At 41.6% G+C, this 16,898-nt stretch overlaps 1 protein-coding gene across 1 annotated transcript in view; it reads left to right on the forward strand.

The window, feature by feature from the left end:
- Positions 1 to 16,898, forward strand: part of LOC307135987 (NACHT, LRR and PYD domains-containing protein 3-like) — a gene marked incomplete at its 3' end in the record, with an annotated part of 53,371 nt that overhangs the window by 19,126 nt on the left and 17,347 nt on the right. Inside the window, exons 6-7 of the mRNA XM_079832729.1 lie at positions 7,711 to 7,918; positions 8,146 to 9,889. Of these exons, the coding sequence (XP_079688855.1) occupies positions 7,711 to 7,918; positions 8,146 to 9,889 (1,952 nt within the window). The remainder of the gene's footprint in view (positions 1 to 7,710; positions 7,919 to 8,145; positions 9,890 to 16,898) is intronic.

Genomic DNA, 16,898 nt, shown 5'->3' on the forward strand with positions numbered 1-16,898 from the left:
TGTAGCGAGTAACCTCGTTCTATTATGTTCAACACCCATTTCGAAATGCCGGGAATGGCCCGCCAGGCCTCGGCCTTCGAAGCCAGGGGCTGAATTAATCTGTGGGGCGAGTCGCTGAGTAACAGGGACTCGGTGGCCCGATAACCTTGCGCTAAGCTGGCGCTTATGAGGGAATTGTTTCCCGCCGCCTGAGTGCAGGGGGCCGGGGGACATAGAGGATTGGTGCTTGTGTACAGGCGAGCGCGCTTGAGTGCGGGCTCGTTGACTGTGAGAATAATGTTTCCAGCCACCTGAGTGCAGGGGGCTGGGGAACATGGGGGAGTGCTTGAGTGTAGGGGTACATGCTTTAATGCTGGCACACTGCCTACAGAGAAAAAGCTCTTTTTGTGACTCATATGGGTCGCCGTGAAAACGGCGTTTGTGTACAGGCGAGCGCGCTTGCTTGCGGGCTCGTTGGCTGTGAATGTGGCGTTCCCAGCCGCCTTGAAGGGAGCTGGGGAACGTTTTGGAAGAGAGCGAGGCGGTGCACCGGCCGAAGCGGGCACTATCCGCCTTCTCTTCATACCTCTGGCTAGGACGGCTTCGGAGGCTCAGGTTTCGACACATTGCTGGGTCGTGGACCTCGACGCTCCGGCGGTCTGCTGCGGCTCGTAGAGCGGGAACGCTGACCGGGCTTGGAAGCCGCGTGAGGCTGGCGAGCTGAAGGCGGCGCCTTGGCGGGCTGGGCTGGTCCAGCCTTAGCTTGACGGCTAGCGGAGGAGCTGGAACGCTTGGGCAGGAAATGTCGCATTGCCTGCGAAGTTTTCTGTGCCTCAGTGAAGCGCTCTGTGAACCCAACCACGGCGGAACCAAACAATCCTGAAGGCGAAATGGGCGCGTCCAGGAAAGCGGTCTTGTCCGCGTCCTTCATCTCCGTTAAGTTAAGCCATAAATGGCGCTCCAACACCGTCAGGCTGGCCATGCATCTGCCGATCGCCTGAGCATTGGCCTTGGTGGCGCGCAGGGCCAAGTCAGTGGCGCCGCGCAGATCCTTCAGAGCCTCGTTATCAGGAACAGACTCGTCCAGGGAACGGAGGAGTTTGGCCTGGAAGACTTGAAGAACCACCATGGAGTGTAGCGCTGACGCCGCCTGGCCGGCGGAGGCGAATGCTCGACCGGCGAGGCTGGACGTAGTGCGGCAGGCCTTGGAAGGGTGCACGGTCTTTGACTGCCATCCTCTGGCGGAGGGCGGGCAAAGGTGTGCAGCGACAGCCTCCTCGAGGGGAGGAAGGGCTTGATATCCTTTTTTCTGAGCGCCATCGACTACCGAGAGCGCTGGAGAAAAAGAGGATCTGGCGCGAGATGAAAATGGCGCCTTCCACGATTTTGTTAGCTCCTCGTGGACTTCTGGGAAGAAGGGAGCGGGTCTTTGAGCGGTAGGTTGACGGCGGTTCTCGAAATACCACTCATCCAGACGGCTTCTCGTGGGCTCCTCGGGCTGAGACCAGTCAATGCCGAGGTCGTCCACGGCCTTGGTGAGCAAGCGCATAAGCTCAGCGTCGACTGAGGTTATGACGCCGCTAGCCGTCCGCGTCGAAGTGGCGTGCTCCGAGGCGGCGTCCGACCACCCGCTCCCGGATACAGCAAGGGAAAGGCTGTCATCCTCTTCCTCCTCCGGTCCGCCGAACGAAACAGCAGCAGCCGCCATGCGAGGGGAGCTGTGCTGCTCGTCGGCGAACAACACGGGCGATGGCGAGGCACGCGGGGACATGCCCGGCGTGTGCTCGTCAGAGCGCTCCGGTGGCCTCTGGTCGCGACGTTTTTTCTTCCGTGGCTCTAGAGGCTGGGAGCACGGGACGGGATCCGAGTCGAAGCTGGCGAGCCGAGCCCGAAGGGTCTGCAGCGCCAGCTCGTCGCACTCAGGGCAGCCGCCCTGGTTGAGTGCAGCCTGCGTGTGGTCTCGTCCGAGACATGACACGCAGATGATGTGCCGATCCTCGTCCGCGATGAAACCTCTGCACGAGGCGCAGGAACGAGACATTTGCATCAACGTCTAGGCTCTTTTTGAATGTTTTAGAAAAACAGAAGGTATAAAGGATATGGTGCCGGATGGCGCAGCTGGAAGGCAGGCTGGAAGGCAGGCTGAAGGCGGAGAATCCGACGTCCTCAGGCTGCGTGTTCCGCTGGGTGCGTGTCGACGGCAGGCTTCGATCCGGAGCTCAACGATTGCAAGTCGCTGAAGAAGAATTAATCTGACTAACCTTGCGAGAGTGGGTCTTATATACCCTAGGCTATGCAAATTATGTTGCCCCTTGTGGCGGGAGTTTGGAAGGACCTGATTGGTCCGTCCCGTCCCACGGTCTCGCTATAGGTTGCTGCAGTTGCAGCGGCACAGCCAATCAGCACGCAGCTGCTTCCTGCTGAGAGTTGTGCAGCTGCACTGCGTATAGAAGGTATTTTTGGATAAAAATTTGCTTCAATATCTCGAGGAAAGGAATTCCCCATAGCGTTTTAGCAAAACGCAATACGAGAGTACTCTCGTAAGGGAACAGAGCCTAACAGGGTGGAACTTTAAGAGTGGGACAAGCAGGATAACATTTCAAAAATAAAATAAAAAAAGGTAGAGGTGAGAGTTGAAGCTTACTTAATTTTGTACGGTTGAATTCCAGCAGGAAAAACTAATTATGTAATTTCCTGAAAATTGTCTCAATGAAATTGTTGTCTTTTTTGGAAGTCGAGAAATACATACTAACAGGGTGGAAGATGACTTCAGGGACTCAGTAAATGAAGACAGTTGTAAAAAAAATAACTATAGTTTCACATGATTTATATGTATAGCTAGAGGTAGTTTAGCCTATTCTATAACATAATCTAAAAATATTTTGAGATTTTTATCATTTCATGGTTTATAGTTCTTGTGGAAGTTGATTACTTTGCACTGAAGACATGATTAAATTGAATGCATATATCAATAAAAAGGTGTGTAAAATACAAAATAGTATTTTTAATACCGATTATATCTGTTTAAGTGATAAAGAAGACCTACATTTATAATTTAAGGCATTTCTTATGTGACTCATTTTATAGAAAATATGAGTAAGTAAATCATAAAAAGACAGAAAAGTCACTGTATAACAGGAATGACCCAGCTACAACATGCGGCTGTTGTCATCAGTAGAAGTGGTGCCACTCTCGTCCTCGTCGCGGCACAAGTGCTTTGTATTTTAACCATAGATTTTAAACGAGCAGCTGGTTGCGCATTTCATACACCCTCTCCGGACCACTGAGTTGTTGACACTGACAGCGGCAAAAGCGACGCATGCGCTTTTCACTTGTAAAACTCAAGGGTGTATGGGTAATGTAGTCTCTGCTCGCAAATGAGCGTACCGGTACGCTAAAAGCACGTTCTGGGCGCACGGAGAGGTGGCGGTACGCTCAAGAGCTATATTTAGAAGTGGCGGTACTGAGTACCGGCGCGTACCGGCCCACTTAAAGCACTGCCGCTAAATCAATAGGGCAGATTATTCCCGTTTTCCAGCAGGGGGTTTATAGAGAAAACTCTCAATCGGCTACACTTGCGTCGACTTCACTGTAGCCTATATGTGTGCTGCGTCCTTTCCGTGTGTTCTGACCGCTAATGGAAAATATCAAGCGCTTCCATTTCAGAGTCCCTGTTATTAGATCTGTAGAAGATGTTAAAAATTCACATTTAAATTGTACTGTCAGATGGACAATTAAACATTTACTTGAACTTTTTTTTACTCATTTACTTGATAAGGGTGTCACGATTTCGATTTTAAATCGAAATCGACCGAAATTAAGTCACAATCTCGAACTTCGAATTAAAAAAATTTATCGTCGATGCTGCCACGCCCCCATGTCACGTCCTGTTGCTTGCCAGCCAAGCGGAAAAAAACAATCGTGTTGAAGTGCTGCGAGTCAACCTCAGCTACAGCCACTCAAAAGATGCAGATGCAGGAGACCCATCGACAGAACTTGAACCTCGTCCTCTTTCACTGAAGTCGCCTGTGTGGAAGTATTATGGATTTCCAGTGAGTTATGTTGACAACGCTCGCGCGCAAATGCAATTACGCGGACGTTATGAGTATTCATAGCCGCAGACATGCGACCTTATTCGGTGGTGAAAAACTCTGGTTGTAGGCATTTAATTTGCGCGCTAGAACCACGCTACACAATCCCAAGTAGAACGCATCTCACAGCTACGGTGATTCCCTCCATGTACAATAATGTAAAGGAGAAAGTTATTGAAGGTCTGATCACCGCACATTTAGTTGCCTTGACTACAGTATTTTAGCAATAGTTTAGTAGTTCTCTTTCCATATTCTTCTTTAAATGCAGGTCTGAATGACAGGAAAGGATGCATATTTACAAATGACATGAAGTTGACCAGACAAAACATGAAATATTTTGTGTTCATATTGTCTGCAATGAAATACAAGTCAAGGTAAATTTAGAAATCACTTCCTTTTTTTTTATTAGCGTTTTCCATACTGTCCCAACTTTTTCTGATTTGGGGTTGTATATACAGTATAATATATATTGATACAAATATTTTTTAATCTATTAGACTGCATTTACATGCCATATTTTTGTGCCGTGCTAATAATCACTGTCAATTGAAATTTCGAGAGTGAATCACAATCATTTCCAAAACTTTGCAGCGTATAATTGGCCGTCGTTCCTCTCAGCTGCATGAAAAATAATACTTTTATTCAATGGATTATAGCCATATACCCTGGAAAGCATGAAAGAGTGCTCACTTTTCAATCATTAAACTGTCACTCATCTCAGTTCACGATCTCACAGCGCTCCATTAAAATCAGTAAAGTTGTCTACACTGAATAATGAATCACTTACTTACAGGGCATCTTTAAAGGTCCCATGGCATGAAATTTTCATTTTATGAGATATTTCAACATTAATATGAGTTCCCCTAGCCTGAATTTGTCCCCAAGTGGATAGAAATGTTGATCGGTGTAAAACCGAGTTCTGGCTGTCTTTCTCTGCCTTTGAGAAAATGACAGGCCAGACTAGCCAATCCTGAAGTCTCCTGGTTTGACGTCCAAGCAGGAACGGTTCCCTCCCTTTCCTCCGCCCAGAGAATCTGGCACGCCCATGCAAGCACTCAAGAGATCATTAACGTTACTTGTGAACGAGTGAACGCTGGCAGTTTCTCAGTGTTTGGATGTACAAATGAAAACAGAAGTCTTTCTTCAGTTCCTTCTGATCTGTGATTTCTGATGTGTAGCTAATTATTTACGGCTTCTCTCTCTCCCGACAGAACGGGGTTTTCGTGTTTTCTATCTTGTGAGTCAGTGTTTTTGTACGTCCTCGTCGCGTCTATCTGTTCTTAAATGTGCATACAGTCGTTTCTGCTCAACATCAGCAGAGTTGACAGCTCGGCCTTCAACATCCCCGACCCCCAGTACTGCATCTGGCCCACAGCGGAGGCACCAAACGCGGCGTGAGATTAAGCAGAAGGAGGGTAAGCGTGAGCATATCCAGGATAGCCAGCTTTCCCCACAATAAACTGGATTACATTCGATTAATGCTGTTGTGTCTTTGTTTGCGCTGTGTACTCAATGCGCGTCACTGACGCTTTTCATATGATTGGAATATATCTATAAATAATGCTTTAATCAACACTTACTAACTCGTTCATCTCGCTGTAATGGTAACTTACATTGCATGTGTTACAAAGTTGGTAGAATAATGATGAAGACGGACTCGGCGTGACTGGGACTCGTGTTTATTCAGAACTCTCAGATACAAACACAATAAACTCGCGCTGACTGACAGCGCTCTCACAAATCAGTAGTTACTATAAATAACTTTGTTAGCAATCGCTCCGTCTCCGTGATGTCCGGTTCGCGAACGAATCATTCTTTTGAATCGGTTCTTTTTAGTGAACCGTACCAGTTCACCAAATCGGACTGAATCGTTCTAAACGGTTCGCGTCTCGAGTCAGCGCTGATCCATAATTTACTAAAGTTACTAACTTTCTGATATGAGTGACAGCCCCTACGACTAGAAATAGACTAATAACCTGAAGTATATTCTAGTAACTACAACAGTTCACTGACTGAACTGAGACATGCTGAGAACTGATGAGAAGTGAACTCAGGTCCATCCGTCTCTCTGGCAGCAGCTCGTGCGTCGTAGACCTCGTTAAACCACGCCCCCTCCGCTCATTTAAAATGCAAAGATGTCAGCCAATCACAACAGTGGGCGTTTTTACTGAAGTCTCACAGCAGACACGCCTCTTGAAGCAGGGCATTCAGCCACAGGGCAAACAGCAGTATAGAAAAAATGCCTTTTATTTCTAAAATTATGACATTTTATGATGTAAAAATCATACTAACAATATAAGTACACCTCAGGAAACACTATAAAATAATAGAAAAATGCCATGCCATGGGACCTTTAAAGGGTTAGTTCACCCAAAAATGAAAATTCTGTCATTAATTACTCACCCTTATGTCGTTCGACACCCGTAAGACGTTCATATTTGGAACACAAATGAAGATATTTTAGTGTAAAGCTGATGGCTGAGAAAGGCTTCAGATAGGCCTCCATTGGCATTCAGTACATTTTCACTCCCAAGACCGATAAAAGGCACTTAAAACGTCGTTACAAAGTCCATCTCACCACAGTGACTCTACAATAATCTTACGATGCGACGACAATAGTTTTTGTGCGCAAAAAAAAATCTAAATAACACCTTGATCCAACTTGTTATTGCCTTCCTCGTGTGCCTCCACGACGCATGCGCGAGAATATGACGTAGCGCCGGGGTTCGGGAATCCATGACATGCGCACTTTAGTCCCATTTTGAGAACTACGCCGAGACCTAAAGCACGATCAATGTAGAATTCAACAGCTTAGACACGCGCGTCTTCCTCTGATTGTAAACAAATCTCTTCTGGGTCATGTGTCCGAACGCCGGATCTGCGTCATATTCTCGCGCATGCGTCGTGGAGGCACACATGGAAAGCAATAACAAGTTGGATAAAGGTGTTATTTAGATTTTTTTTGTGCACAAAAACTATTGTCGTCGCATCGTAAGATTATTGTAGAGCCACTGTGGTGAGATGGACTTTGTAACGACGTTTTGTGTTCTATGAGAGCTCTATGTGTGTGAGAGCTATATGTGTTCTATATTCTTAAAAATACATCAAACTACACAAGCAAATACGAACCCTAAACCTAATTCTAACCTGCAATAATGTAATAATACGGAGCATCTTTAACAGAGCTCTGCTCTTATAGACTAGACAAAGACTGAGTGAACAAGAGGAGCTTAAATAGCAGACAGAAACGAGATAATTAACTAAACACAGCTGAACAGAACTTAACTAACGAGGGTAGACAAGTGGTGGAAAACTAAGACAAAAGAACGTGACAGAATCAAAACACAACAGAAAGACCAAACACACAGACAGACACGTGACACCTTTCTTCTACAATTTGTTTTGCATCACATTTAGTGATAAAGGACCCTATTTGGGTTTTTGTTGTTGTTTTTTTTCAGGTTCAATGTGTTTTTATTTTTGTTCTCAATTTTTACTTTTGGTTTTCAATCTTTGCAAAGTTTTAATACCTTTGGCACATTTTCATAACTCTTGTGCACTGGTCGTTCTGTTCCTGTTCTTTTTCTATGACTGAATTGAGGTTCCCTATTTGAATATTTACTGTCTTTGAACACTTTAGGACCTTGAACACAACATTATCTCCCTGATAAAAAAAGAGCTGAGGGGGTTCAAGAATTTACTAAACTCAATTTACCCGGCATGCTCTGAGAGAGAGGAGGAGGAAGATGATGAAGGTCAGCGGGAAGTCAGAGAGGGGCTTCTGAAGATCACACTGCAAGTCTTGGGGCAGATGAATCAGACAGAACTTGTTAACACACTACAGATCAGTAAGATTTCTAAATCATGTGACTTATACATTACTTCAACTTTAGAGGAAACACTGTGTTTTTGTGTCAATTGATTATTTGAACATTTAAAATTTAATAAAAATCAACAAATTATTCTTAATGCTTTAAACTATACATATTTTAATGTACATTACCCTTTGAAGTGCAATGTCTGGTTTTACATATATATTATTTGTGACAAATTACATCTTCCCATTTCTCATCAGAACTTGCCCCTTTGAGCTTGAAAAAACACAAATCCAGTTTAAAGGAGAAATATCAGATAATTCATGAAGGAATATCAAATCAAAGAAGCTCAAAACTTCTGAATGACATCTACACAGAGCTCTACATCACAGAGGGAGGGAGTGGAGAGGTCAATAATGAACATGAGGTAAGACATATTGAGACAGTATCCAGGAGATCAGTGACGCTGGAAAAACCAATCAAATGCAATGACATCTTTAAAGCCTTACCTGGACAAGACAAATCCATCAGAACTGTGCTGACTAAAGGAGTTGCTGGAATTGGAAAAACAGTCTCTGTGCATAAGTTCATTGTGGACTGGACTGAAGGAAAAGCAAATCAAGATATCCACTACGTATTTCCTCTTCCTTTCAAAGAGCTGAATTTCTTGAAGGAGAAAAATATCAGTCTGATGGATCTTCTTCATTTGTTTCCATTTGCGAAAGAACTGGGACCAACAGACTATGATAACAACAAAATTCTGCTTATCTTTGATGGTCTGGATGAGATTCGACTTCCTCTAGATTTCCAGAACAATGATATTTTGCGGAATGTAACAGAATCAGCTTCAGTGGATGTGCTACTGACCAATCTCCTCAAGGGGAATCTGCTGCCATCTGCTCTTCTCTGGATAACCTCTCGACCAGCAGCAGCCATTAAGATTCCTCCTGATTGTGTTGACCGGGTCACAGAGGTACGAGGGTTCAGTGACCATCAGAAGGACGAGTATTTCAGGAAGAGAATAAAGGATCAGAGTCTGGTCAAAAGAATCCTCAAACACATCAAATCAACAAGAAGTTTGTACATCATGTGTCACATACCAGTCTTCTGTTGGATTTCAGCCACTGTTCTAGAGAGAATGTTTGGTGAAGCAGAGAGTGCTAAAGTCCCCAAGACTCTCACTCAAATGTTCATATACTTTTTGGTCTTTCAGACCAAACTGAACACCCAGAAGTATAATTGGAAATGGGAGGTAGATCTTCTGCTGGCTAGAAAGAGTATTCTCTCACTGGGAAAGCTGGCTTTTCAACAGCTGGAAAAGGGGAAACTGATCTTCTATGAGGAGGACCTGAGAGAGTGTGGCATTGATGTCAGTGAAGCATCAGTGTACTCAGGAGTTTGTACCCAAATCTTCAATGAGGAGTTTGGACTCGGGAAGGTGTACAGCTTTGTTCATCTGAGCTTTCAAGAGTTTCTTGCTGCTTTATTCAGGTTTCTAATATTTGTTGAAGACGAAAAAAAAAACAAGTCTACTATGACTGATTTACTGAAGAGTGAAGTGGACAAGGCCTTACAGAGTGAGAACGGACATCTGGACCTTTTTGTCCAATTCCTCCTTGGTCTCTCAATGAAGTCCAATCAGACAGTCTTACAAGATCTGCTGACACAGAAAAGAGAGAGGTCTGACAGCAAGCAGGAAATTGTTGAGTACATTAAGAAGAAGATCTGGGAGAATTATTCTCCAGAGAAATCTATCAATCTGTTTCACTGTCTGAATGAACTGAATGATCATTCCCTAGTTCAGGAAGTCCAAGAATACCTGAAGAGAAGAGATGCTAATTGCCTCTCTGATGTCGGTCTCTATCCTCATCACTGGTCAGCTCTGGTGTTTATGTTGCTGAACTCAGAAGAGGAGCTGGATGAGTTTAAATTGAAAAGATACAATCCATCAAATGATTGTCTTCTTATGTTGCTGCCAGTGGTCAAAGCATCTAGAAAAGCTGAGTAAGTAATTAAGATGTATTGTACTGTATTTTACTAAATTTACTAACACTAAATTATTCTTTACACAACAAGGTCATATTACACTAGTAATGTGGCAATAAACAATATGAATAAAAAGCCTAGAAGCAGATTTATTATAAAGAACATATGATAATGATAAATGTATATATGCAAATTACTATATGCATATGAAATGAGAACGTCTACATACAGACAGTGGCCCCAAAATAAGAAATGTATGAATTTCATTACATTAAGCCGCGTTTCCACCGCAGGAACTTTACCCCGGAACCAGGAACTTTGGGGGGGAACTCGGTGCGTTTCGACCGCAGGAACCAGGGTCTAAATGAAGTTCCGGGTAAATATTTCCCCCTCCAAACGGCCCTGCTTGCGAGGTGGGACTTTTCAAAAGTTCGCGAACTTTCGGGGGTGGGACTTGGGCGCCGAACATGCTGATTGGTTGAGCTCTCGCAGCTATTTTTTTTCCCACCGCCATATTTACAAGTCTTTTGCGAGGTGGGTTCCGTGGGGTTTGCGTTCAGAAATATTTTTTTTGCAACAATGGAGTTCAACAAAAAATTCGACCGATGGACCGACGACGAGGTTCAGGCTTTATTGAGCATATATGCGGAGCGGAGGACATCCAGCGGGAACTGGAAACGGAGACCCGTAATGAAAAGGTATACCTGAAGATATCGGCTCGGTTCCAGTCACACTGGAAAACAGTGCAGAGAGAAGTTGAAGAAATTAAGGCAAGATTACAAGAAATTAAAGGATCATAACAACCGGAGCGGTTCCGACCGGCGTATCAACAAGTGGTATGACCGCCTGGACGCGTTGCTGGGACACAGACCGTCCTTTTCTAGGGCAGCGGTAACGAAAGACTCGGCTAGTGCGTTGTTGGAAACCATCCAGGAATCCGAGTGGGTTGAAGGTAAATATATCATCTTGATATCCTCTATTAAACTCGTTGCAGTGTTTAAACACGTTGCAGTAACTTTTTTCAACGTGCTTTTCCAGACGTGACGAGTGGCCCTGATGAATGGCAGGCAACGGAGACCAGCGTGTTTTCCCCCACGGTCACCAGTACGTTATAAAGCTGACAAAAATGTGTATATATTTAAAAACTGATCTGTAATCCTTAATAGTTTTGTTGTTTTTAATTGTAAACTTAAATTGCCCATGATAAAAATTGCACACTGGGCATTGTGTTGCCTCTGGCTTGGCGTGCTCAGTTGGGGACACTGAATTTTTCAACTAAACATCGAAATACATCTAAATAATAAACTAAATTAACCATTTAAACTAAATTACTGATCAAATTATTGATCTAAAGCCCACACTGTCACTGTATGATACTTGAAATTTTTCCAGAATGGCTAGACGGCTGAATAAAATTATGCTGCATTATTTTCCTGTTTAACACTGTAAAGCTGCTTTGAAACAATCTACATTGTTAAAAGCGCTATATAAATAAAGTTGACTTGACTTGACTTGACTTGTTCAAGCTGGGCAAACAATTGTTCATTATTTGTAGTGAAAACACTTTAAATAATTAATTGATGTTTCTATTGTTTCATGGTTGCCTTGTGTATTAATTTCCATGTGTTTCTGTGCAATTTTTCTACTTGGAGAAAAGGAAAAGGGACTGTGACTTTCTTGATGCACTGAGGGACATGGAGGATGCTAACCGGGCCGTCCTGCAGCATGGACAAGAACAGCGTGACCAATATATTCAGCTGTTACTGGAGAGCCAGGCCGAGGAGAGATGAGGAGGCAAGAGCTGGCATTCCACCAGTCAGAAGCGGAAGAAAGCAGAGGGACTTTCAGACCGGGTTTCTGTCTGTTCTTGGACAGTTTGTCCAGTCGTTCAAGAAGTAGCCACAATGACCAGCCGCTTGAATGAAGCATTTGCTCTACCACACTTGTACTTTATATATTGTACGTGTTGGCACAGCTCTTGGAAAGGTTACTGAAAAATACACTTTTTTTATATTGTTGTTTTCACATTTTATATTTTCATTTTATTGTTCTAGTAATTTATTTGTCTTTGCACACTTTTATTTTAATTTTGTAAGAACTAATCTGTCTAAAATAAAGTAAAATGTGTAAAATGTCACTGTGTCTTTAATTTCCACATTCTAACTATATAACCACATTCTAATTGTATTCATATAGTGTAGGAAGCAAATAAAAGGGCTGCTGCTCGCAAGTCTTTCTGAATATGCACATAAACATATCTAGAAAACCCAAATATTATATTTTTAAATGTATAACTATGTGAATGTAGTATAATAACTTATAACCACAACTTAAGTGAAGCCATAAGTGTGGTCCTGCTTCATTTCAAATTTGAAGAAGAAGTCTCTAAAATTATGCATTTAATTAAGCATATTGTAATACTAGTCATGTGATTTTTTTTTTTTGTGAATGTTAAGAGATGTTATTGTGATAAAAAATAAAATACTTGCAGTCTAGTACCTAATCTTTCAACTGCTTAATTCAGTCTATTGTTTTCATTCAATTAACTTTTCACACATCTGTCATGACTGACTGACCTCATCATCCTTTTATAGAAAATGTTTTGTTTTGGAATTGAGCTATTACAACACATTCAGATTTTGGATTGCCCATCATCCCATTTTGCATTAAAATGGTCAAACCAGGTGAACGTGCACGTTTAAATAAGCAGTGTTGGTAATGTGTGTACATAATCAGCAAAAGCAGCGCTGCTTGCATCTCCTCCACATGTTATTGTTGCAGACAGTATCGCGCAAAAGTGATTACTGTCCGTCGGTAACTGGGAGAAGCAGTCGCGCGCATTCCCACGTCACCGGACTAATTTGCCTAATCTCCCCGGTACTTTAGACCGCGGTGGAAACGCAGATTGTAGCAGGTCTGGGGGAGAAAAAGTTCCTGGGAAAAAAGTTCCTGGTACAAATAGTTCCGGGTAATTTCGGTGGAAACGCGGCTTTAGATATTAAACCATGTTTTTTTTTCATTGATCCTCATTGAAATATTATTTGCATTATATTGAAATCTAAATATATAACCAGCTTACCTGATTCAGTGTAATGGCTGAGCCTGTTTCTGAGAGCACCACATGTCAATCAGTGGTTGGATTCCTGACACAGCTAACCGTAAATAATTTTCCACTGTCAATTAGCATGAATGATACTTGCTTTTCATATAAGTATGAAAATGCTGCTTCGCCCAGCCAAGATGAGGCAAAAGTACATACATTTCAAGTCTCGCAAGTTCTGTGTTCTGAGTCGAACAGTATCTTTAACGTATGGTTCAAAGTGCAGGACTAATCGGTTTGCCCACTAGTAGATGGCTAAAGAATCGCTAGCTTGTATTCATAATTACTTGATTGTATGCCTCGGAATTAACAGGTTGGGGGGACTAATCGGTTTGCCCACTAGTAGATGGCTAAAGAATCGCTAGCTTGTATTCATAATTACTTGATTGTATGCCTCTGAATTAACAGGTTGGGGGGTGCGCCTCACAGGTTAAAAACCCCTGCATTAGAGGGGCACAGAATGTAGATGAAAATGGTTTGCTTTATTTTAAGTTCAAAACCTCCCAAAATGATCTGAAAATATGTATAGATATTTATGAAAAAAGGCTGCTGTCGCTACAATAGACATGATTGCGAATATTATGATTTCAGACATTGAGATGCCGGGTGAGTTGCGACATGCGACGAGAGCGGATCCCATCCTGGTGATTTTTTCAGTGTTATCAATTATCATACTTATCCTAAATCAATGGCTGAAGACTCCTCAAGGCCAATAGCACAGTCAGCCACTCAGTAATTGTGCCAATGCAGATGAGTTCCTGTACACTTGGCCTAGGGGGACTCCTGCCCGTAGAAACACAAGGTCCAACCAAGGGCTGAAAAGGCGGCAACAAATCGCTGTGATTGCCAGGCAATATGTGCCGCAGCACCATGCCCATCTCTGGACTCTGCTGTGAAGCCATTGCTGAAGCAGTATCATATGAAGTAATCCAAGTGGCATTACTGCGGATGCCATATGCCCCAGGAGCCTCTGAAAGTATTTCAGTGGTACTGCTGTTGTTACCGGCCTCAGACCTAGGGGATATTCGGGCCAGCAGCAAATGACACACAGGCAGTGTGCACTGTGTATCGGTGAATAAACTCTGTATAGAACACGAGAGGACAAAAGTTATGTCTTTCCACAGCGGCAGTCAGTTTATTACTGAAATCATTTTTCTTTAAATCCTTTAAAGTCTGAAACACAATTAAACATTTCAAAACTTCAACACTCTTAAAGTACATTTGATGGAAGCCAATTTAACAAACAACAAATTCATTGAAATACTTGTGTATGCAAAATATACCTTTGTACATAATATTATGTATATTTGTAAATGAAAACATACTTTTAGTTTATATGCAGGTCCTCATTATATGAATTTAGAATCTTATATAGATTTACAATAATAATCAAATACAAAAAGTGTCAAAAATGCACAAAAAACATTTATCAAGAGACCAGAAAGTGTTCTAGACCAGATTTCAGAAGAAAAATACTTTAGATGTCATTAAACTTGATGACCTTCGTCTCTTATTCTATTTAACTCATGCACTTGCACACACTGAAAAAATACATGTGATGAACACTCAAAATGGCGATTGAAACTAGACTACAACATACTCTCAGGAATGTAATACTAAAACGTCTCTAAAACACTTTTAAACAATAATATATGAGACATGAACTCAATACTTCAGCCTGATAAACATTTTTCCAATGTCAATCAATATAAACCATGCATGAAACACGATTAAACTCACTCTTTAGCTTTTATTTTAGTTTTTATAATCCTCTGAGAATTAAAACTCTTTTTTTTTAGATTAGATACACTTTCAAACTCACTCAAACTCTTTGTATCACACTTGTCGATTCACACAAGTACAATTAATTAACATTTTGGTGAATTATATTCATACCTGTATTGAAAACACGAGAGGACAAAAGTTATGTCTTTCCACAGCGGCAGTCAGTTTATTACTGAGCGCGCTGAAAAAGGGGAAGTAAATCTCTTACGTCTTTTATATGCGCGAAATGCGCCATCTAGTGGTGTGGTGGCGTAGTGCCACAAAGATGTTTAACTCAGAAAAATGATCCTTTTGTGGAAAGGAATAAAAGAAGAAAACATAAGGACATGTGTACATATTAACCCTCTGGAGTCTAAGCTGTTTTGGGGCCCTTTAGAAGTTTTGACATGCTCGGACATTTGTGTTTTTTCCAGTTGCTTATAAACACATTAATGGCAAAAGTGTAATTACACTGTATTCAGCACAAACTTGGCTACCATAATATCTAAGCAACATGTATGTACATGCTTGTATTTTTGAGAGAAAAATGTTTATGCATGATTTTTGAAAAAACAAAAAAATATGTTTTAAAATTAAAGGAACACTCCACTTTTTTGAAAATAGGCTCATTTTACAAGTTTTACCGTTTTTGAATCCATTCAGCCGATCTTTGTTTCTGTCGGTAGCACTTTTAGCATAGCTTAGCATACATCATTGATTCTAAACAGTCCATTAGCATCTCATTCAAAAAATGACCAAAGACACTTTCAATATTTTTCCTATTTAAAACTTGACTCTTCTTCAGTTACATCGTGTGCTAAGGCAAACTGAAAATGAAAAGTTGCGATTTTCTACACCTATATGGCTAGGAACTACGTTCTCATTCCTGCGTAATAGTCGCGGATCTTCACGGCCGTACCATGGCTGCAGCGGCATAGCTTTCTGCCCACCCAAATAGGCTAATTAAGTAATGATTCAAAAAAACACAAACGATCAAGGGCCCGGTCTGATCCGGCCCGAGGATAGTGCCGGGAAATCTCGACCCGACCCGGACCGCGGGTCGGTTCAGGTCAAGGGCAGGGAATCTAAACTCTAATCCAGGGCTCATAATGATTACATCTGCGATTGAATAAATAACACTTCTCTGTTTAGAAATTTGATACAGACATATGAGAATCTATCAATATTTCTCCTCATCTGCACCCTTTTGAACTAAAAGCCCTGAGGGATGTTGTTTTGTCCTGAGTCTTCATGATGAAAATAGAGGAGTTTTTTATGAATGAGAGCAGCTGACACTCATATTAAAATCTAAGGTATTGACGCGGTTTTCATATTCATAACTCTTGACACATATTAACAAATTACAGTCACTATAAGACTTTGAGAATAAAACAGAGGTCAAAAATAGAGGCTTGAGTCTTAGATCTTTTAAATGATTTATAGTTTGTCAAGGTAATTACTTACATCTGACAGTAATTTTGAGCTAATTTAAACAAAGAAAGCTTCAGTGCATCCTTGCTCAGGTTTTTGCATTTAATATTCACAGATGCTTACAGAGTAAACTTAGCCTACTTAGCTAGAGTGCAGCTTGCAATGCAGCCAGAATTACAGGTGCTGGTCATATAATTAGAATATCATAAAAAAGTTGATTTATTTCACTAATTCCATTCAAAAAGTGAAACTTGTATATTGTATTCATTCATTAAACACAGACTGAACGGAATTAGTGAAATAAATAAACTTTTTGATGATATTTTAATTATATGACCAGCACCTGTATATACCCGTATGTACAGGCGTGGTCTGGCATGCAAATTCTGTGTGTGTGTGTGTGCTATATTTTATATATATATATATATATATATATATATATATATATATATATATATATATATATATATATATATATATATATATATATATACAGTTGTGTTCAAAATAATAGCAATCCAACATCACTAACCAGATCAATCACTGTTTTTGGTAGAAATTATATTTCTACATGGCAAATATTTTACTATGTTGGTGTAGTGGAGTAATAGAAAACCAACAGACCCAGCAGTCATGACAAGCATGCTGCTGATTTTGTATAATTGAACATTTAGGGGTTATTCATTCTGTGAAAAAACTTATGTTAAACAAGTGGCCCTTATTTAAGGACAA

Source organism: Gobio gobio, assembly GCF_949357685.1.
Source record: "Gobio gobio genome assembly, chromosome: 1".
Lineage (NCBI taxonomy): Eukaryota > Metazoa > Chordata > Actinopteri > Cypriniformes > Gobionidae > Gobio > Gobio gobio.